The 22,811-nt window shown below is 54.6% G+C and overlaps 1 protein-coding gene across 1 annotated transcript in view; it reads left to right on the top strand.

The window, feature by feature from the left end:
- The first annotated feature begins 536 nt into the window (after positions 1-536).
- SEPT9 (septin 9) overlaps positions 537-22,811 on the top strand; it is a 65,835-nt gene continuing 43,560 nt past the window's right edge. The window contains exon 1 of the mRNA XM_019472134.1: positions 537-839. Within this exon, the coding sequence (XP_019327679.1) occupies positions 629-839 (211 nt within the window). The 5' untranslated portion in view covers positions 537-628. The remainder of the gene's footprint in view (positions 840-22,811) is intronic.

The raw sequence follows: 22,811 nt of genomic DNA, 5'->3' as shown, positions 1-22,811 counted from the left end.
TAACTTGCCTGAAGAGGCAGAGCCTGGCCCTCAGTCCCCACTTGCTTTAAATGGGTTTATGAACCCTCAGGTGGAGGAGCAGGAGTGGGGTTATGAGCCTCAGGCAGTGTCTGTAAGCCTCTCTTGGGATGCTCAGGTGGATGGTAACTAAATTCTGAACTCCTTTTCATGTTTTTCAGCTCTGAAAAGATCTTTTGAGGTCGAGGAGGTAGATCAATCTTCAAATTCCTCCACCCCACAAAGACGGACCCCGAACCCCCTCCTCAGGTCCACTGTGTCCAGCTCCACACAGAAGTTTCAGGAACTCGGCGCCAGGAATTCGGAGCCATCCACTCGACATGTGGACCCCGCAGGCCAAAGATCACCCAAGCCCTCTCTGAGGAGAGTGGAGCTCTCTGGACCCAAACTGCCCGAGCCGGTGTCCAGAAGAACAGAAATCTCCATTGACATCTCATCCAAGCAGGTGGAAAACTCCACCTCAGGGTTGTCGAGGTTTGGCCTCAAAAGAGCAGATGTGCTGGGGCACAAACCCCCGGAGCCCACCCCAAGGAGGACTGAGATCACCCTCGGCAAGCCCCAGGAGCCGGGTCTCCGGAGGGTGGAGGCGCCAGCATCAAAGATCCCTGAGATGCCCCAGCGGAGAGCTGAGACAGCCAGCGCTCCTGTGCCCGACACGGCCACCAAGCGCGTGGAAATTCAGGTAGCGAAGGCTGCCGAGGTCCCAGCCCCACCGGCGCGGCAAGTGGAGAGCTCGGAGCCTCCCCTGGCCACCCAGCCTCCCCAGGCAGAGCCAAAGCCGCAGCCGGCGCTGATGGAGAGCCCACCAAAGAGAGAAGAAGGTGAGTACAGCTCCGGGCGGCTGCTTGGGTGAGACGCTGGCTGATACCTGCCTTCGTCCCTTGCTGCGGGCTCAGAGCCCGTGCGGGGATGCTGAGTGTTGTACGCTGCCCTTTTGGTTCTGGTGGTGATGCCTTTCGAGGCTGGTCTTGCATCTGTGCTCAGATGTGTCTACATACATGGCTGTTATCTTTGGGTTTATCCTGGCTGAAAGAGCTGTCAGTTTGAATAAAAAATGCTATCAAGCCTATAAGGAAATAAAAAAGAAAATGCCAAAAGCCTGGGTGCTTGCAGAAAATGACAATTCTGCCAGCTCAGGCCCCGTGTGCGGACACACCCGCCTGTGCAGCATCTAGAAAAGCCTCTGAGGTGCTGGAGAGGCGGTGGTTGTGGAAGCATTGTTGTGATGGCTTGTTGTTCGCCTCTTCATTAGCGGGAGTCAGGGTTTTTTGGCCTTGGAGCCAAAGTCTAATAACATGGACCAGAGCCACTATTAAACTGGAGCCCTGGCTTATATTAGCTCTATCTTGTTTTCGATTAATCCTGTATTAAAGCCAGCTTCCCTCCCCCACCAGCCGTCATTTATTCTCCCTGATGTTTTGGAGATTTTTTTTTTTTCCTCTTCTGGCCTGTTAATTAATTTTCTGTTCCCCATCACCCACGAGCTCTCTCCTGCGAGGGATGCAGCGGTCAGTTGGAGGGCACCACCTCCCCACCCTGTGCCTCTCCCCAGGGGTTGTGGGATGGCATGTGGTGGCCAAGCCAGGACCTGGGAGGTCCATACCTGGCCCCGGAGCTGGACTACGCACCCTTGTCTCGCCCCACCATGGGATGGTCCCCTGCTCCATCTCCTCTCCCCGGTCACAGGGCAGTAACTGGGTCTGCGGAGAGGCCAGGTTTTGGGGTGTGTGCATGGTCTAAAATCAAATTAGGAGTCAGTGGTGGAGCTGATATTGAACCCGTAAGACTTGAGTGGGTTTCTCTCACTGTGCATGTGTATGGCTTAGGTGTGGCTTTTCTAAGCTGGGTTTTCAAGAGTGGACAAACGCCTCCAGCAGGGAGCAGGTTGGTCCAACTCCAGCTGGGCATGGCTGAACTCTAAGACCCAGCCCAGTGATGGGGTTCAGCCTGGGTCTCCCTTATGGGCTCTCTGTCCCCAGCCGCCACGTGCATGGTGCCCAGGAGGCCCATCTTCTCCCGTGGGTGGGTACTCGGCCTCACCCTGCTGGGTTTGGGCTGCTCTGAGCTTCTTCCCAAGCTCTGAATGGTGGATGGTTGGGCACTTTAAGAGCAGAAGACCATCTAAGCTGCTGAATCCCCCAGCTGCCTGGGGGGGAGAGGGAGGGCCCTTTGCAGCAAAAAGGACTCCAGAAGCCCAGGACAGCTGCTGGGGATGAGTTTTACCCAAGAGCCCAGCTGTCTGGGGTCTGCCTTGCAGAGCGAGCCAGCCCTTGGTACTGGTACAAAAGGGGCTTTCAGTCTAAATGTCTCCAAGAAGAGCCAGGAGACAAAGTACAAGGGGTAGGGAGGGCTCCGGCTCCTCCTTCCTCCGTGTCAGCACGGACGGACAGCCCAGAGTCACTGCCAGAGCCCGTGTCCCCTTCCCAGTTATCTCCAACTTCCTCCATCACCATGACTCGAGGTTGCCCTGGGCTGCTGTCATGCAGGACCCTGTTTCAGGGCACGCCTCCGCTTGGTCCACAACACCCACCCTGGAGTGATGCTGGGCAGGTGGATGGCATCTTTCCTTGTCGTTGGTGTAAGCACATGGAGGAGTTTTGGGGAGGCTGCGCAGGGACCCTCAGGGAGCCCTGTGGATGGGTGCAGACATGTTGCTGACGCTCGCCAGCTCCACTGCAGCTCTGGCCCCACCACAACCCCCCAAGTGAAAATGCTGGCTCCCTGATGTCTGCAGCAGAGGCAGCACGTGGCATGAAGTCCTGCTCTCTCTCGCTGCTCCCAGGGTTTGGGGCACCCGAGAGATGCTCCCATGGCACTGGGTGCCCCTCGATCCCGTTGCTCGGTGGCTCTCCAGCGCAAACAGCTGAGCAGGGGATGCAGACAGCTGCCTCCAGCTGCCCTCAGCCCTGTGCTGGGACTTGCCTTCCCCCAGCTGCCGGGGCCCAGCTGCCTTGCCCTTAACCTCTCGTCCTGCTGCCGAAGGTATGCAGGAGAGCGTGTTGTGCAGGAAGAGGCCGGTCGGAGAAGGGCAATTGCCGAGAGCTCGGCAGTTCAGAGCAAACCACAAAGGAAAGGAATAATTATAGTGCTGAGCTTCGTTAGGGCGGCGTGGCTGGTGGTGTGGGCTGAGCCCGCTCTGGAGCCGTGGTTCTCAAGGTGGGAGGAGGGTAGGAGGTGTCTTTGTGGGGCAGAAGAGCAAGAAATATTCCTCCCCATCCCTATTCTCCCTCTTTGAGTCCTTCTCACGCTCTCCTGCACTCCCTGGGGAGCATTGGCTGCGCTTCTGCAGGTTTAACGCTGAGTTGGGCCATTGGTGATAGGGAAACGGGACGCGGGTGCACATCACGGGTGCGATGTACCACTGCACCAGCATCCTGGGCAAAGCTGGACTTCATGTCCCCAAGGTGGCTGGTGCTCCCCAGCTGGGACAAGGAAATGTGATGGGATGACTGGGCGACATGGATTGCTATAGTCAGAGTCGTCCAGAGAAATCTGAGCAGGGTTGTGCAGTGGGTGTAGGCAAGGGGAGAATACGCAAAGGGCAGAAAGAGGCACAAGCAATTAAAAATAAACATAAAAAAAAGGTGAAGGGAAGTGCTGTTTCTGAACCCGCAGCCTCGGAGACTTCAGGAGTCTGTCTTCACTGTGTAGGACTTACCAAATCTTAATATCCAAATATGACCACCACCCGTGGGTGGTGATAACCTCTCCCGAGCTCCTGCCGTGGGCAGCGGTTCACTCCCAGCCCTGGGGCACTGGCCCAGGCTGGAGCTGGCGGCTGAGGCCGTTCCTGCCTTTGCGCCGGGAGGGCAGGTCTGAGCAGGGCGTGCGGTGCCCGCCCCAGCGTGGCCGGAGCTGGTTCCACGCTGAGGAGCCGGCATGGCAGGAGGGGGCTGAGGCAGGTGGCTGTGCCCCCGGCTGCCTGGGCTGCCATCCTGCTGCCTTTGCGGGACCGGTGCGGTGGCCGGGTCCTGCTTCGGTGACCCTTGCTGGCGTTGCAGCCGGTGGGGTGCTGGCTTGCTCAGCCCCCATCGCCTCCTGCTTCTGACCCTCTTCCTCCTCCCTGGCTTGCTCTGAAGCAGTGGCTTTGCCTGGGATGTCCCTCACGGCCCTGGGCAGGGGGGCAGCCTCACCAGGCTCCTTTCCACCATGGCAGGCTGAGCATGGCTGCCCAGGAGAGGAAAGGGGAATCGTTGTGAGAGCAGCAATACTTCATTTGGAGACATCCGCTGGCCCTTCACAAAGGAGGGATCTTGAGGGCTCTCCCCGAGCTGGATGTGGGGCAGGCCAATCCTCAGGAAGAGCCGTGTTGAGCCCATCATGGCTCATCCTGCCGCGTCCTCCTGCCTGAGCGTCCCCTTCCACTGGTGCCTCCCGTCGCTGACGCTGTGCATGTGTGGTTGAATGCCATGTTCTTCTGTTGTTCCTTGCAATCCGGTGGTGGTCGGGGTCAGGGGGGAAGGCATTGTTGGTCCCAGAAAAGTTAACGTTTTCCTCGTCAGTTTAATACTCCATCTCGGCTCCCCCCAGATCTGAACCTGTTTGTATTTGTGGGGAAGGCTCAGTGCTGGGATCTCAGGTGACACATGAGGAGCGATCCCAGATGAGAAATGGAAGCCAGTTTGATCTGATGATCCTTTTTGTCTCTGACACAAGCTGCTGCGGTCACGTTGCCCCAGGGACGGCACACTGCCAGCAAGGCACGCTTTCCACCGTGGCTCTGCTGCCTGCTCCTGCCCTCGCCCCATTTTCCTGCTCTTGGCAACTGGTAGGGCCACAGTTCTCCTCCCTCAAGGTCCTTTCTCGCAAGGATGCCCAGGAGCTTGGTTAGATAAATCAAGGCAGATATAATGAATAATGGGAACCTTCACTTAAAACAGGGACTTGACCTTCCTCTGCAATGTCACATCCATCAGCCTGGATTAAGCGCGTCTCTGCACTGATCCACAGTGATGTGCAAAACGGTCTGAACCATGTCTGAGCTTCCAGCTTTTTGGAGTCTTTCTCTCATTGCTGCCTGATGCCCCCCCTTTGGGACAGCCATGCAGGGTGCCAGGCGCCTTGTAAAAAGCAGCAGGGTCCCTACTTCTTTTGCTGCACAACAAGCAAGGGGACATCAGGAGGGTGAAGCAATTCAACTTTTTCACTTTTTTTTCCAGCCTTGGGACCCCTATGGAAAGCCTTTTCTTTAGAACTTGCTATTTTAAAGGCTCCCGTAGAGTTGAGCTAAAATTAAAAAAAAAAAAAAAAAAAAATAAAGTGAGCAAGCTTTCAGATCCACAGAGCTCCTTGCGAAGGCCGTATCCGAAAACCAGGGACCCGTTGCTGTGTGCTGGGGAAGCTGTGGTGGAGGCTGCAGCTCAGTGCTCCCCCAGACAGCCTCAAGCCTCCATCCCGCCATGGACACCCAGGGATGGAGAAGCAAAGCCGCCCGAGCTTCGGGGCGACTTTTCTTCTGCGCTGTCCTGCAAGGGTGACGCCGAGCGCGGGGCTGGGCTGCCTTGCTGGAACTGGGGGTTTAGAGGGATTTGAATGACTATTAACGCAATGAAGAAGCCAGAGCTGGAGTGGAGATGCAGTGAGTAATCATTTCCAGCTCCCTGAGCTGCACAGTAATTTAACTGTACAAAGAGATTAAAGCTGTAGAGAAACATTTCCTTAAAACTAGCTGACACATTTGGGCTAGATTATGGGTAGTCTTTTTTGTTGTTGTTGTTGTTATTATTTTTAACGGGAAGGTGCCTACAGCCCGAGATACCAAATGGAGGGGCTGAGTGAGAAACACGGACTCCCAGTTTGTGAACTCAGGTGCCAAAAATGAGATAATCTGGAAAAAAGGAGACCTGCAGCGCCAGTGACTTGGAACGAAGGAACGAGAGCGTGTGCGGGGGAGACGATCGCGTCCCATCGCGGAGACACTGCCTGATCCGGGATGCCACGTGCACGGCCTCCTGCCCGCACGGGGAGGGCAGCAGGGGGGCCGGGCACTTTTGGCTTTCCCTCTCCCACCATGCACTATGTCCCTGGCTAGGCAGGGAGCAGCCAGCACACCTCAGTTCCTTTTGGGGTGTATTTTGGGCACCGAGGATGTCAGGAAGGAGGCCAGGTGATGTAGATGTGGTGGTACTTCTGCTGCACATCTTTGTCCCCCAGGAACGCTGTCCCCAAACTCATTACATCGTGTTCAGCTCTGGTCATGTTGGCATTCACGTGTCCCATTCGTTGTGTCTGCACGGGCACAGTTTATATAGATGCCATCACGGTCCCATGTGGGTGCTCCAGCCACGCAGGCTACACCCCAGGCAGCAAGCCTGCCTGTCCCCAGTCTTCAGCGCAGGCAGCCAGACCCAGGTGAAATCACACGGAGAATTCGTTTGCCCTGTTGGAAGTCCCTGAGGACCCATAGGGAAAGCAGTGATCTCCCCAGTGGAGATTCATTATGCAAAGGAATAGTTTCCCATAGGAAACATTACAGTTCCCACTTCCCTCCCCTGCCTCACGTCGTTTGAGACCAGGAGAGGGCAAACCCGTGGATGCTGAGCTGCAGAGTCCTCCTGGTGCTGGGCTTAACGACCTGGCAGGTGTCTTCCATTGCTAGGCTGGGTCTGTGGGCTATGCCATTGCTTCCTGAACCTTGCAGGAAGCATCTAAGGCTGGATATGTCTCTGTAGAGGTCAAAGCCTCCTGTTCCAGGCAGAAGGTGACCAACTGCACGGCACCTGGAGAGTCGGCTCTCTGCAGGCTCGTGGGGTCTGTGCTCCTTGTGTTGGGGTGTGAGCCCTGTGCAGCTGCAGGACTCTCCTGGCTCTGCACCTCCATGCATGCAAACCGGGGCAGCCGCTGCCTTCCAGGCAGCCCCTGGGCGGAGAGGTGCCTTTGATGCGCTGAGAAACGTGGGTGAGCGCTCCTGCCTGCCGTTGGATTTGCGTACGTATAAGTGACACTGGAAGGTGATGGGAGATGCAGCCCTGGCTGAGGGTGGCGTGTACGAACCAGACCCAAGAGCTTCTCTGTTTATCTTGCGGTATCTGCACGTCTGGAGCCCATGGCAGTCATGTTGGGGAACATGCTCCTCGCCCATCAACTCCTTTGGCATCTTCAAGCTTTCTCACATTTAGGTTAATCATCCTACAGGCTGATAAGGCAAATAAAATCCGTTATCTTGACCAAGATAAAACAAAGGGTTTGCTTTGATCTCCTGCAGTAAGGCCTGGCCACTCATTTTGTGATTTCTCTGCTGTCTGCTGGGGGAGGGAAGCAATGGCAATGGTGATGAACCTTCTGTGGTTAAGAAATCATTTTCTTCTAAACTATTTCTAGACCTCTGTCACTGCCTGAGATGTTTCTGTTGGCCCATAGTTGAAGGGACACCATAGGCTGGGTACAGTGCCAACTCTATAAACTGTGTAAGAGGACTTGAGGAACTGAATTGAGATTATAGAGCGATAACTTTGTTTTGAGAAGATCAAAAGTTGTGGTGAGCAAAAAAGATAACTTGACAGCAAGCCAGTTGTGTTCTTTACTCCTCCAGCAAACAAACAGGCACACAGACACTTTTGTATTGTCCAAGATGCTGTGATGAAGCTGAAGTGAATGTGGCTATAAATGGAAGAAGCAGCTGGTCTTGGATTGCAGCCTGTGCTCAGACTTCTTTGGGCCCAATTTTTCTTACATCTGTTACAGGATTTAAAGGAGGGACTTGGGGAGAGGGCTGCTTTCCTTTGGGTTAGTTGAATTTGGGCCATTCGTTTCGTTGGTCTTCTGAATGGGTCTCTGTGTAGAAGTTCCCTGGATTTCTGTAGGGTCACACGCATAAATATTTCACTCTCTTGAATTGTTTCATTTTATCTTGGCATGAAGATAGTACCGGACATATTGAGAGACAAAGCTGGACTGAAGGGTCTGGTCCAAAACATTTTGCAAACAACAAAACTTTGCAGATGTTTACACATTTATGAAATGCAAATAATTTTAACAAGCCATCTAAGGTTGCTGTGCCAGCTCAGGAGTGACAGCATGGGGATTTTTGGTTGCTTGGCTCCTCCTTGACTTGTATTGTCTGCAGTTTCTTCTGTGTGGAAGCAGTGGGTTGGTTTTTGCATAGCAAAGGCAATTTCTACAACAGGGATGAAGAATGACTGAAACGAAGCATCTTTCAACACCTTGAAGTTCAAAGTTTGTTGATGCTCTAGCAAATATAAGCATAACCTTGGATTTATGTTTAGCGTTTCAACCCAAGAAACAGCGTCCAGGCTACGTCTGAGCTGGGTGGTCTTACCAGCCCCTGGGTGTTCTCTGAATTCTGGGTCTGCAGAGGCTTTTGTGGTGCAGCTCTAGAGTGGTCCCTGGCTAGTGTTTCCAAGGGGTCCAAAAATATTTAGTGGGAGCTGAGCACCTACCTCCTTTTGTCTCTTTGTGAATTCAATCTTTGTCCATCTATGAGCAAGACCTTTGCAGGGAATGTTCCCAGTAGATCCCTTGCACATGGCTTCATCCATACATACTGCATGGCGTTCACCCTGTCTCGCTTGAGCTGTCTGCACTTGAGCTAATCGTCTGGATGTTTCCCTTAAGCTGGTGTGAATTGTGTCCTCAAAGTGTTTATTTTTCTCTGCTGAATGTAAAGAGAGCCTACGCAATCAGTTCAGCTGGAGATGTCTCCGTTTGGGCGAGACAAATTTTACCCGCCTATATTATTTCCAGAGTCAAAGAGATGGAGGTGAAAAGGGATGTTGCAGCAGGACAGAACTGTGCAAACCACTAATCCCTTGTTATCAGTAGTGCTTGACAGCCCCCCCAGCAGACCCGAACCCCTTGTGTCAGGTTGTTCTGCAAACAGGTCGCTGTGGACAATCATTTACTTAAGCGCACGGATCAGACTGTCTTTGATGCTTATCAATAGTACTTTAACTTTTTATGATGGCTCTGTCTTCTCCCCTGTCTTCCTCTCTTGCTGTGCATGGAGTGGGACAGAAATTCCTTCCCTCTCTCAAAGAAAAGCTCGGGTTGGGGAGGTCTCAGGGAAAGAAGATTAGATGGGAATCCAAAAGTGTATGGTGCCTAGGAGGAGAGGGCAATGATAAAAGTTAATGAGACGGAAGCTCTTGAAAGGAGCTCTCTCAGTTACAACTGTATGGTAGCTCACAAGTCTGAAATTGTAGGGCATTGCTTTCAACTCCAGCACGAATGCACCTGGGGCATATTTCATGTGTGATGGGTAGATCTGGAGGGACATCACAGGTATTGCCCTACCCACCTTGGGCTGGAGCCCCTGCCTGTATTTGCTTCCCCTGCATGTTATAACTCTGGATGGGTATTTTTGTTTACTCTGCTTGTTATTTGCTCTGATCTGGGAGGCTGTGCTGCTTTCTACTGATGCACCAAAATGGTGGTGTCCTCTGAACCCTTCTCTGCAGCTCTGGTACATGGAAATACAGGATGAGTCCCTGGTTACAGTTTCTGAAGCTATGAATGCGCAGGCTCATGCTGTTACAGCGTAGAGGTTGCTGTCCTCCATCTCATGCGTGACATACTTGAGATGTTCACTGGCAACTCACTCCCATCTGTAATGGAAATAAGTTCAGTGACCGAGAGCCAGAAAAACACTGAGAAGATGACAAAAGGTTGGATGTCAGGAGAGCCTGGTCAGGATCCTGCCTTTGCTGTTCACTTGCTCATTGTCCGGGTGAATCCCTCAACCCACTCCAGTTTCTCCTTTTGTAACAAGGAGCTGGTGAACGTGGCAAGATGCCTCGGGTTCGGTCCTTGCATTGAGTCCTGTCTTCTTCGAGGTTCAGGTGATGATAAGGAAATTGCTGGTCCTGGTCGCAGAGGCACAGTGGGGTCGTGCAGGATGGGAGGAGCTGCTCTGCCCAGCTTACTGGAGTGCTCTACAAAGAGAGAGGTCCTTAGCTGTCCAGGAGGAGAGGGAGGGTATTAAATGGTTTCTGTATCAAAACCTTCTCCAGTCTACTCTGCTCTTCAGTCTGCTTTCTCTTCAATTTGAAAAACCTGTAGTTTGGAGGGGAAAAAAGGATTTGGAAGGCAAACTTTGGATGTATGGGGAGCAGATGTGGGGATGGATGCTGCCTCCTGATTTATGAGTGATGGAGACTGCTGATACTGAGGGAGGTGGAGCAGGCACTTGCTGGGGTGTTTGGATGCTCTTTGCCTCATGTCCTACTCCCCTTCTTCCATCTTGCGCAGATAGGAAGGAGAATGGAGATTACCTTGGAGTTGTCCAGATTTGTCCTGGGAAAAAAGAGTAGATCTGAGCAGCTTTTCTGATAAAACATAATTGTTTAGACAAACTCTGGCTGAACTCGCTTCCTCCTGCAGCCCAACGCGCAGATAAAGGGGGTGGAAGTGGGAGGCTGAGTTCACAGGCTGCTGAGGCCCTCCCTGGGGTCATGCCGCCCCCGCGATCCCCTGTACACCCGATTTGGTGGCCTTGGAGAAGACGAGAGGACGCAGTTGAGTGCTGAGGATGATGCCCAGGCTTTAGGTAGTTCAGTGATCTGAAATGCAGAGGAGACCTTGATGACGCAGCACATCAGTGCTGGGAGCAGGGAGATGCGGGTGGTCCAGGAGGGCAGCATTAGATCCATCATGGTTCATCTGCAGAAGATGGACCTCAGTTGCATGTTGCTCTGTGGGATGTGGGAGGTGAATTTGCTTCAGCTGTGCTCTCTCCAAACCTGGCGGCCCTGGGCGTAGGTTGGCTGGGCAGAGCCGTGCCCTAGAGAGATTCCTGTTTGGACTGGACATGATGAGACAAGCAGTACTTGGGTGGGATGTGGCCACGGGAGAGGTGTTGTCATGCCCTGTGTGGTTCCCTACTGAGGTTTCCAGGAGTCGCGATGTGGAGTCAGATGAAACCTGAGATCCTGCCATAATGCTGACGTTCCTCCCACCATCCCTTGGGGAAACAGTCCTCCTTGCCCTACTTTGTGTAGTAAATAAAAGTTTATTTACAGCCCAGGAACGCGCGCCCTGAGGTAGGGAGGTGAAAGTTCCTGTGCGGCCCTGAAGGAGCTCTGGGGTTTCCTCTCTGCTTCGTGGTTTCATTTCCTGGGCAGAGAAGTCTTGCAAAGGAGCAGCTCTTTGGGGGGGAGCTCGGTGATGCAGAGGCCTTTGCATGAGCCCTGGAGCTTGGCTTTGTTTCCCTGTAGCAAGGCCACATGTCCGTGCATGTCACCCGGCCCGGAGAGGAAGAGCTGGGAGGAGATAACCGGTGCTAACGTGTGACATGTGGGCTGGAGCAGCCAGGGACAGCAGCAGGTGATGGGCTGCCATCCGTCTGCCTCCCCCCTTGGCCACCATCATCCAGCATCTCCCCAGAGCCCGTGTTTGCGTCGGACCTTGGGGGATTTGTTTTCTTGTGTTGGGGCTGAAGCTAGTCCTGGTGTCACCAGCAGCGGTGTACGCCGCTCTTCCTGCCCCAGGGCTCTCCATCACCATCTGGCTCCTCCCTGCCGTCCCCTCTCCATTGCCTGGGCACATCTCTGAAGTGCAGTAAACCCAGCTCCTTATTTAAATCCCCGTTTGGTTAGAGAGGAAAGCAGTAAGGATCACAGGTTATGAAAGAGAGGAGCAGAGGAGGAAGAAGCAAGAGGAGAGCCTGGCCCTGCTGCCCTCCTGGCCCCATGGCTCCCAGCCTGGTTCGTGCTGCATCTCCTTCGCAAAGCCGTTGTGGTAGCAGAGGGGATCCCTGGGCTTGTGCTGTTGGCTGTGTCTGTCCTTAGCTTCAGAGCAAGCAGAAAGGAGAGTATTATCTCCCTCCTTTTCCTGGCTGCTCCTGCTCGGCATAGGCTCCATCCAAAAGTCTTCAATCTCAGTCCTGCTCTGTCCAAAAACCCCTGGGCAGCGCAGCCAGGGTCCTCCTCTCTGGAAGAGGGGCTCTCCGGGATGCTGCACAGGGCTGGACCCTTCCTCTGCACGTGTGACCTCGGGCAGGGGGAGAAAGGATGGGGCTGAGCGGTGACTGCTCCTTGCTGAGGGGGTGACGTGGGGATGGGGCTGAGCTTTGCTGACCTGGGTCTGCGGGGTTTCCAGCTCTGCCCTGGCACGGCCCGAAATTGCTCTGCGGAGCTTCAAGGAATGAACATTTGACTTCTCTGCTCGGAAGAGTGGGAAGGGTCTCTCTGGGGTTATTTCAGCCCATTTGTGGGACAGACGGTCTATGGGACGGTCGTTTGAAGGGTGAGCAAACCAAAGCCATCATTTGGGCTCCACTGAAAGAGCAAAGCTGGGAAAGCCTCAAATTGCGGGCTGCAGAGACAAGGGGGGACATGGCTGTGGCTTTCTGCTGGGCAACAGTGCTGCATCCCTTGGGAGGGACACAGAGAACATTGTTTTGAGTTTCTGCTTTTTCTGCTCATTTTTAGACATGCAAAATTAATTTTTCTCTTTTATTGCCTGCGGCAATATTTATTTTACTGCTCTGTGGCAGCGGGGACTGGATAGGTTTCGCAAACTGAATTTTCCCTCGACAAGCCCCTCCTCTGATTTCGCACTTCCAGCTGCCAGGCTCGGTTTTAAAACAGCTTGCACCAAAGCTGAAAGTATTTGAAGGGCAGAGCAATGCCTTGCAGGAAATGGCTTAAGCTTCCTGCTCCCAAGATGGTGTGAGTGTTAAAACAGAACTGGAGAAATATTAGACATCCTATATCCGGCACGGCAGAGGAGAGCGACCCTGGGGTGATGTGATGGAAAGCCTGTACCCCCCCCGCCCCCGCTGCCTGCACCCAGCAGCTTCCGGCAGGACGAGGGGCCCTGCCAGTGCCCCCCCGGACCCCCACACCCCCAACTTTGTAGGGGGAAAAATGGGCAATTTTTTTCCGGCTCCTCTGGGCTTTGCTGTGTTTTGGTTTTGTGGGAAATGTGTGGGGAGAGCGGGTCAAAGGTGGGGGGCAAAGCGTCAGCTTGGTGGATTGCCAGCAGAAAATGAGAGCTGGGAAAGCACTGGTTTTGATGACATGTTTGTCACCAGTTTGTCTGCCACCTTCCAGCCCGAAGTGAAAGGCGAAAGTCTAAAATAGATGATCAGGATCTGATCGGTCCCGTTTGTTTGGGGCTGGAGTGGGGCCTTCCGCATCTGTCGGCAGAAACCACGTTGAGTTACTGGGTTAATCAGAGGCAACTTAATTCTTCCAGCCCGGATAATTTCCCTTTTCATGCTGGCTGAGCACCATCTACCTGGCCAGGCAGGGAATAGCAGCTGCCTGGCCGTGCGGGACAGAGATGCACAAGGGTGGAAAAGAAATGAGAGTATTTGTGTGCAGGCAGCGTGGGGAAGGGCAGGCAGTGAGGAGGGGAGGGCAGCGGTTCTGTGGAGCAGGGTGGTCCTCGCTGGAGCTCTCTGATGGGTGTCGCATCTTCAGATGTAATTCAGCTCGGTGGGGATTACTGCCCCGTTATGGAAAGCTTCTCCAAACCCCAGTTTGTTGGTTGGAGCACGGAGATTTAGGTAATTTTATTCAGAATGTTATCAGTTGGCTAAAAAATACCTACACCGTGTGGCTGGGAGCCCACAGTTGCAGTGGAGGAATGAGGTGGGGGCTGCAGGCAGAGCAAGCAGGGTATGGTTCAGAGCTTTTCTCTGCAGCACCTTGGGCTGGTCTGAGCTCACTCACACCGACTTCCTCCTAACAGTCACTGAGAATCATAAAATTGCTCATAATGGAAGAAAAATTAGACCTCTTACGCCCGTGCTGGGACCTGAGTCACTTTGGGAGGTGTTGTTCCAGCTCCAGGAGCAGAAACAGAGCATGTGGGTGCCCTCTCGGGCGGGTTTACCATGAATGGAGCATTATGCTGTGCTCCGAACATCCTCCTCCCTGACTTTTCTCCTTGACCCCTTCTTTTCCTGCACCATTTCACGTGGGGCGGTGGGCGTCCTGGCCGCTCTGCAGGGTCAGGAAGGGGTAAGTACCACCCTGTGCCTGGGGAGGTCGGTAATGCAGATTGCTGATGCTCACCTTTCACCATGGCACATAACCCCGCTAAACCCAGAGCGGCGCAGCCCTTGGGGCTAGGGATTTGGCTAGGCACACCCTGTTTGTTTTCCTAAGTTTTTCCGTGGGGCGCTTTTCCCCGGGAAAGCTTTGGCCGGCAAACTTGGGGGAGGGAAAGACGAGGCTGATTTAAATCCCGAAGTAGTTACAGCTGGCTGAAAGCTGTGTATGCAGCCCTGTAATACATCGGTGGTGCCCACTGCTCTTGCACAACATGCTGGGGCTGGTTAAAGCTCGGGGGGTGTGAGCCAGCCCTGGTCCCAGCATGGCTTCGTGCAGGCAGGGCTATGGGGGGGCAGGAGTGGAGGGGTGGGCTGGAGGGGCTGCACTGGGGCTGCAGGACCAGAGGGGCAGATGCTGTATCTGTTTTGGGACAGAAATACAGTTGTTTGCCTCAGAGCCATCCCCATTTGCCTACGTGGCTGCGATGCTGTGCAGGGACCAGGAAGGTGGTCACACAGAACAGGGGGGGATGAAAAGGCTTTGCTGTCCCAAACAGTGCTGGGTCGAAGCCTGCTGCTGCCCTGCTCGCCCCATCCCAGAGCAAAACCTCACGGATGGAGTCGGTGAAGCAGTTGCCCACGCAGCATCCCTGGGTCCATGGGGCTCCGGGTGCCCTCGGGGAGGGTGGATGGAGGGGAATTCATTGGAAAAGGAAACATCCTTTCACAGAGTTGTCCTGGAACCCTTGAAGCGATTCAGTGTCACTGGCTTCTGCTGAGCAGCTGTGGTGAAAATGTGGGTCTGCAGGAAGGAGCGAATGCCGCTGTGTAAATCGCTGTGCGGTTGATTTATTTTTCTTCTTCTTGTTGGCTGACCCGCAGGGTCTCCGTCCCAGCCCTTCCCTCTGTGCAACTGTGGGCCAGTGCGTCCCCGCGCGGGATATGCCCTCCTTCCCACGGCTCCCACAGAGGGATGCGGAGCCCTGACGCTGCAGCAGTGGGAGAGGCACGGAAAGGTTTGGGAAGAGGTTTGGAAACAGCTCATTGAAAGGCTCCACACAGGGCAGAGGGGAGTGCTTGTCTCGCCGGACCACAGGTCCATAGGGAGGCCAAAGTTGATCACTCAGCTTCTCTTAAATCTGAAGTGAATGGGCAATTTGGGGCCCAAGGAGTGAGTTTTAGCAAGTCTCTTGAGACCCTGGGATCCTGCCTTGCTCAGACATTGTGCGCGCTGCCCTGCAGGGTGAGAGGGATGGAATGGGAAGGGCAGGGACATCCATCCCACACCGGGTGGAGTGGGGCTGCGCTGGACCTGCCCGCAGCCCCCAAGGGCTAAACCCAGCACCCAGCCTTTGCCCTCGAGAGGGCAAAGACCAAGAGAGCTTGGCCTGGCCAAGGTGTCAGAAGTCGGTACTCCTTGGTCCCCAAAGGACACACAAAACCTGTGAGATGAAAAGAGAAGAAACAGGTATTTTCATGCCTTGACTTTGCATTCCTGTTTCTCGTGCCTTAGGCTTTACCTATTTCCTGGTCCTGGCAACCTGGAGGGCTGTTAGAGTGGTTATTTTAAGGATGCTTTCCAGAAGCTCTGGGGTCTGTGTGCTGGGCCTCTAGGAAGAGTCCGGTGGGACGTGGCTGCTGGTCCCTGTTCACCAGCGCACAGGGCGAAGGAGGGGTGCTGAGCTGTGGGGGTTTTGATTCTTCTAGTAGACACAGCGATACCTGATGAGTAACCTCTCTCCTACTCACAGGGACCCTTTGCTGGAGCTGAGGTGCTTCATGCATCATTTGGGTGGAGGCCTTGCCAGTAAATGAGTTACCAGGGACATAAAAGACCACAGGAGCACTGCGGTGGCTTCTTCCCCCAGCCCTTCTCTCCAGCAGGGTTGTTTCCTAAAATTCCTTCCCCTCGCATGATGGGGCTGATTTGTGATGGGGGTTGGAGGAGCTTGACTTATCCAGCGTCCTGGCAGGACACGGCTTTCCTTGCGTAGAAGGCTTTCCCTTGGTGAGGTTGGAGGCACAGCTGGTTCGCCCATTGCTCTTCATCTAAAAAATAAGTTTGCGTCCCAGCCCTTGCTTGAATGATCCCAGACTCTGGATCTGGGGGTCTGTTCTTGGAGCCCTCAATGATGCTTTTCCTTCAGTACCAAAAATGTGACTGATGGTCGGTGCCCCAAGAGTACTGCTTGTGCTGCGGGGATGTGGGGGGACCTGGGCCCCCAGGGATATGCTGAAGTCAGCAGCGCGCTCTGCTCTCGGCTACGAGAGAGTGTCAGAAACGAGAGCTATATCCTGCAGAACTGAAAACCTCAAACCTAACGGGGCCCGTGACCTTTAAGAGGCTGCGAGCGTCGCAGAGCGAAGCCACTGCCTTTATCTGCAGATCGCAGCCACGCTGCTGCCTGGGGAGGAGGGTAGCTCTGAGCGGCACTTGGGTCGCTGCGGGGCCCTTGTGGTTTCATGGGGTGATGGGGCTCAGCTTGGTTGCCGCTTTGTGCTGGTCATGTTGAGACGAGGGTTTGGGAAGCTGGCATGGTGCGCGGCGCCTGGTGCATCAGAGCCAGGGACGCATGTTGCTGTGGGTCAGGGGGTGCTGCCTCCCCTCCTCGGGTACTTGTGGGGGGACCCTGTGGGACTTGCAGTCTGGAGCATCCCCTAGCCACCTTCTCCAGTCCTTGTAGGAAATGGAGACAAGGCTGGGGGGGACCCTTGGTGTCCCGTGGGTTTGTGTTCAGAGGAGTTGCTCTGAATACATCCCATGAAAGGATCTCCTTCCACTGGACCAGAAAGTATGATCTGCTGTTACAACGTTAGGTCTGTGGGTGCTGTAAAGGTGGGGATTAGGTGTAACAGAGCCAAAGAGGTACAAATGAACCCCAAAATCAAAACGTGAGCCAGGCACGCGTGGTAGGTCTGACAAAATGTTTCTCTTATTCACACCTAAAGCCAATCTCTGCTTTCTCAGAGGCAACTGTCTCCCCAGCAGCTCCTGTGATGGTTCCTGATGATCCATTGAGAGCTTATTCAGTAGCAGCTACTAATTTGGGTGCCCCACCTCTCCCAGCAAATGCAACCATCTGCCTTCCTGGCCTCCATCATGCGTATGTGCGCACCGTGCTCGGTGCTGAGCGCTGGTCTTGGTCTATGTATACGTAACGCTGCGCAGAGTGGAGTGGTGATGGTGAGACCTGGGTGCAGGCGCTGGGCGCTCCGTTCCCCACTCAGCTCCAGACTGCTGGTGTGATTGTGCTGCAGGTCTGCCCCTAAATGTCTCTCAAATATTGGTGCTTCTATACATACACTGAAATCTCTCGGGGGGAGTTACAGCCACCAAAATTGGAATTAGGTGCCTAAATACCTTTTAGGACGTATGTCTTGGCTCTTCTGTGTCTCTGAACACAGCACTGCCCCATCACCCTGATGCTGGAAGAGCACCAAAAGCCAAGATGTGCCCTGTCATGGGGAGTGGGATGACGGGAGTAGCTGGGGCGAGGGAGAAAGGGACTGGATGCTGCACTGAGGGCCTGGGAGCTCCGGTGGAGTTAAGTGTCCTTATTAATCTTTAGAGAGCCTCAGGGCCTGGGTTGGTGTTGGGGTGGTGCTAGATGAAGGTGCCCAGCATGAGCGTTTTGGACCTGGGGTATTGCACATCCAACACCATCTGTGGCTGCACCCAAACCCCAGCTGTCCTTCGGCAGAGCTTGGCTTGCCACAGCTTGCCCAAGTCCTCCTGCTGCGGGGAGCACACAGGGGCCGGGCCAGGCACGTCCCCTCGCCATGTGCGCATGGGCAGGGACAGAAACACCAGAGCCTTTTCTAGGAGAGGAGTATACTTCTCCCCAACAGCTCGTGCACAGATCGCGGGCCATCATGCACTTGTTCCCCTGGCCTGCTGCTTTTTAATGCCTCTAGGTATAAAAGGAGGGACTTGGAAATATCAGTGTGGCTTCTTTCATGTCGTGATAGAGCCCATCACAGGCAGACTTCATATTACAGCTTAGCACGGATGACCTGGTAGCTAATTTGCTGTAGACCCCTTCTGTAGTCAGTAGGAAGAGAGGTGTTTCTCCAAACAGCAGGTTAAGACATCTCTGATCGAGCTCTGCCACCCCACCTTTCCTCTCTCTTTCTCCAGCAATTAGGCAGCTTGAATCCATCCCGCCCCTCTTCCAAACTCCTCCTTGGGCTGCAGGATGTCCTGTGAGATCACCGAGCGCTTGAATGAGGGGCTTTCTTAGCTTGGCGGAGGCTGAACAGACCCCAGAGGGCTCCCGTGCTGGGGGAAGAGCTCATTGCCAAGTCGTAGGAGGAATTCCCACGTTCCCGTTCCTTCCCGCTGGCTGCCAAACGCTCGTCCTGTCCACGAAAGCTGATGTATTTGGTTGGATTTAACCTTTGCTTAAAGGAGTGAATAACAGAGGTCTTTTACTTTTGGTTTCTGGGTGTAAATTCACAATTCAACAATGGTTTTGTATGCACAACACGATTCTGCGGGGGGAAAAGCTGGAGGAGAGACAGAGAGAGACTTCACTTGGGTGAAGTCCTTTGTAGCAGGGACTTTCCGGGAGCCTGCAGAGAGATTACCCTTCCTTCCTACTCTAATGAACCCCCCAAACCAGGCTTTAGGTGTCAGCTAGACCCTACCGTTTCAGTAGAAACAAAAAGGCAGCCCCATGGGACGCGGGATTTCTCACGCCCACAGTGGCTGCAGGTCCTGCCCGGGGACACGGACACGGACACGCTCCCACGCTTTCCCTGCCGGCAGCAAGCGTGTCCGACTCCAGCAGCGGGGACCCATGGAGTTTCAGGGAGGGGAAATGCTCTTTTTTGTTGCTTCTTTTCATGCCTATGGCAAAGGCACAGCTAGCACTATTTTTTTCTGCCCTGGACCCTCTTTTTATTCTCTAGTTTGTTTCCTATGGTATGAGCCCTGGTGACACCGGTGCTAGTGGTTGCCACCAGTCACATAGTCAGCAGCACCCAGCGCTGTCAAAATGTGTGTGAACCACAGCCTGGCCACCTCAGTGTGGTTACGTATTAAGTACGGGGATGCCCTGGTTTGGGAAATGTGTGTGAACCACAGCCTGGCCACCTCTGTGTGGTTACGGGGATGCCCTGGTTTGGGGAACCTGAGAATGACCCAAACTTCAGCTCCAAGCTCCCACACCCAGGCAAAGAGGAAAAGAGAAAACCAGCAGGTCCTGGGACTGCCTGAATTCATTTTCGGAGGACATCAGCCATGGCCCATGTGTGGGATCAGCAGGAAGGGTGCAGAGAAGAGAGGTCACTGAAATCCCGTGGTGGGGTTTCTGGGCATCTTGTAGTTCTGCCGTGCTGAAGATACCCCAGCAAATTCCCTCCTGATTTGGACCTCAGTATTTGCCGGTTCAGCCCCTTCGTGCTCACAGAGCCACGGTCGCTGGGTGCGAAGCTGCAGAGAGACTTTGCCGCAGATGCTGCTCCGTGGCCGCTCGGCACAGTGAGGTGCTCCCCCTCCTCGAGCCAGCGTTGAGTTGCATCACACTGGAGATGGACAGGCCACCGGTCTCGGCTCCGCTCGCCGTGAGCAGTTGCACCCCGTCACCTTGCACCCAGCAAAGGGCCAGGAGAAGTCCCCCTGATGGAGGTCAGCTGTATGGCAGGGCAGCGCGTGGCCTCCAAATAGTTGGAATGACCCCGTTTCCAATGCGATAGGATTTGGTTCTAATTAAACGGACGCCCATGTAGGTGACCCTGGAGCGCTCCTCCCAGCGGGCAGCCCGCAGGGGTGGGGAGAAGCTGCTGATGGAGTGAGGCGCTTGGTCGGGGGGGGTTGCTTTGGAGTGGGCTTGCAGTAGGACCCTGGGGAAGCAGCATGGAGAGGTCAAACCTTATGAGTGCTTGCTGTTCCTGGACCATCAATTCCCTCCTGGAGCTGAAGCTCTGGAGGGGGCAGCAGATGCAGTGGCAAAACCGAAGTCTATTTTGCTGTGAACACGTGGAAATCAGAGGCTTGTGACCCACTGAATAACAGGAATTGGAGTAATTGCCCCCAAAATGACAAGCTGTTTATTATAAGAAGTGCAGCTCATGGCATTGCAACCAGCCCAGGGGTTATGACCGATGCCATAACCCCACGGGCTTTTTTTTTTTTTTTGGCGTATCTGTGTAAATCTCTGCTCTCCCATTAGTGCCTGCCCTCAGCACTCCCTGAAAATTGCCCAAAAATTCCATCTTGGTGCAATTTAGGATACGCTCCAGCCTGCCCCGAGAACATCTGGTATCTGTGCATCGGGTGATATTAATCACAGCATGAACGCAGCCAAGTGTTAAACGGCAGAGCCCTCCCACCTCCCCCCTGCAAATGAAGGTTGTTTCAATGTTCCAGCAATAAAATTAACCTAGCAGCCTGGGCAGGCGGTGATCTGGCAGGAACAACTGCTGTGTGGGATGAAGGGATGAAGAACGCTCTTAAATGGGCCAAGAAACCATGTGGTCCTATGACTTTTTGAAATCCCTGCGGTGTTTGAAGCTATTTTCTAGTTCTCCTCGTCTTCCGAATCCACGGCCATTCCTGCTGCGTCTGCAACTGCTCCCTCTCCCCCGGTATTTTGTGCTGAGGCTGTTGTTGTTTTGGGTGTAAATGCTGCTCCCTGTTTCCAGGAAGGTAAACACCCCTCCCTTGCCCTGCTTTGCTGTAGAGATATTAAAGTGCTTCGCAAAGGGGGAGAGATGTTGTTTCTGTTTTGCAAATGGAGGAACGGAGTTGTAGAGGCTGCTGAGAAATGCATGTGAATCTGCTTGCTCGGAGGGTGCTTGTGTTTTTGCTCCAGGACACTTAGTGGCTTCCTTTAATGCCGGGCAACGAGCAGACAGGACTGGCACAGGGAATATTTTTATTCCCCTTTTCCTCGGGTGACCGCACGCCAGACAGCGGGCAAACCCCCATCAGCACCATGCTATTCACGTTGCCCCCAAAGGAAATCTGGCTCAGATTTGCCCCAAGTTCCCCAGTTTGTGGCTGAGTTTAAAAAAAAAAACACAAAAAAACCCAGAAAAAGGACAGAAAAAAATGAAAACTATGTCTCGAGTGCAGTCAGCGCCTTAACCACCGAGGCTGCGGTGCTTTCAAGGGAGGCAGCCCCAGCACTGCTGCATGGGAGGGACGGGGTGGGGGGATAAATCTTGTGTGGTGCCTTTGATGTTGGAGGCTTTTACCCGCGTTACCCGGGGAAAAACTCGAGTGCTTTTCATGTCTGGTGGTGAGGGAGGCAGAGAGCCAGGAAGGATTTGCTTTGCGAGACCTTTACAAAGGGAATTGAGAAAAACTTTTTAGAAGTTGGGGGGAGACTCACTGGAGCAGCAGCTGAAATAGGTGCTGAAGCATCCTTGGCTCTTGCAGACGCCGGGCAGCGTGCGTTGTCCTCCTCGTAATCCTTGGCTGAGTAAGTCTCTCTGCCTGAGCTCTCCTCAGCCTCGGGGAATAAAAAGCCATGGCAAGGGCTGTGCTGGGGTCTCCACAGCCGTGCCAGAGGGGAGTCGTGGAGCAGGCAAGCTGGAGCCCTGGCCATGCGATGAGCGCAAGGGAGGTTGAAGGGTAAGGAGGGGAAAAATAGAGCAGTGGCTTAGCAAGAGGAAAATACCAGGGGCATGATGCAGGCATCGGTGCAGGGGAACGCTTTGTCAGGGCCTGTGCTAAGGGAGGAGGCACAGCCAGCTGTGCCGCCCACTTGGGTTCCCCGTGGGATGAGGATACGCTGGGCTGTGTCTCAGCGCCAGGGCCGGAGCAGGCAGGGAGCAGGAGAGGGGAGTCACAGTGACCGGTGCTGGGTCCTGAGGCTGAAACTGGGCGGCAGCAACCCCAACGTGATTCAGGCGATAGGGGGTCCCTGGGGTGTCAGCTCCCAGCGGGCTGGGACCCCGCTGCAGGCAGGCTGGGACCCTCACCCAGCTCCTGCAGCCCTGCAGTGAAAAGGTACCCTGGCTGCTGGCGATGCCAGGCAAGGATGAGAGTGCTGCCTGTGAAAGGGTCCGTACGGAATTTGGGAGCCCTGCCCTAGCCAGAGGGGCCAGGGGTGGCTGCGTGCATCTGCACAGGCAGTGGGAAGGGGCTGCTGCAGCCTTGCCTGCCTGGCAAACATGTGGCTGTACTGGCTTTGCTGGCTGCATTGGAGATGCTCTTGCATTACTTCCCCTGGGAAACACATTTCTGTAGCACTGTGGGGAGCGTGTCTGGTGACATAAAGGAGGGCTGACAGCCCGTGGTCGTCTCTCTCCTTGGTTTCTGCTCTGGAAGTTGGTTGTGAACTGATGGGGAAGGAACCTCCTGGTGTTTGATGGCCCCTTGTCCTGATGAGCACTGGGGAAAACCCATCTCCTGAGCATCCTTGTGAGCGCTGGTGGGTGGTGCAGGGCACCAGGCCAACGAGGCGGCAGGGGAATCCTCCTCTTCCCGGCCCTTTTCTGTAGCTCTCAGTGCCCATGTGGGAAGTGCTCCCCAAAAGCAGCCTCCTGCTCTCCCCTCCTCTCTCTCCTCTCCTGCCCCAGTGCACACGCAGCAACCCCCAAACCTGAGCTGCAGCCTATGCCCAGGGGACGTGTCCCCGCCTGCAACAGGGGGATGCACTGCGGGGTGCGCTGGAGGCACCCAGAGCCCTGTGGACATCCCCCCACCCCCCAAAAAAAAGGCAGGGGGATGAGGATGCCCAGCCGCCTGCCAGGGGAGGTCTGATCCCTTCCAGGGGGTGAGATGTTTGGGATCTTGCCCCCGGGACCCCCGGCCCCGCAGCGGGGGGTGGGGGGCGGCTGGGTAAGGGTACCGGCCGCTCGCTGTCCCCAGCAGCGCGGCGGGTGC

The sequence above is a fragment of the Aptenodytes forsteri genome, unplaced genomic scaffold (genome assembly GCF_000699145.1).
Source record: "Aptenodytes forsteri isolate BGI_AS27 unplaced genomic scaffold, ASM69914v1 Scaffold243, whole genome shotgun sequence".
In the NCBI taxonomy this organism is placed as follows: domain Eukaryota; kingdom Metazoa; phylum Chordata; class Aves; order Sphenisciformes; family Spheniscidae; genus Aptenodytes; species Aptenodytes forsteri.
This window is presented reverse-complemented; position numbering and strand designations above follow the sequence as displayed.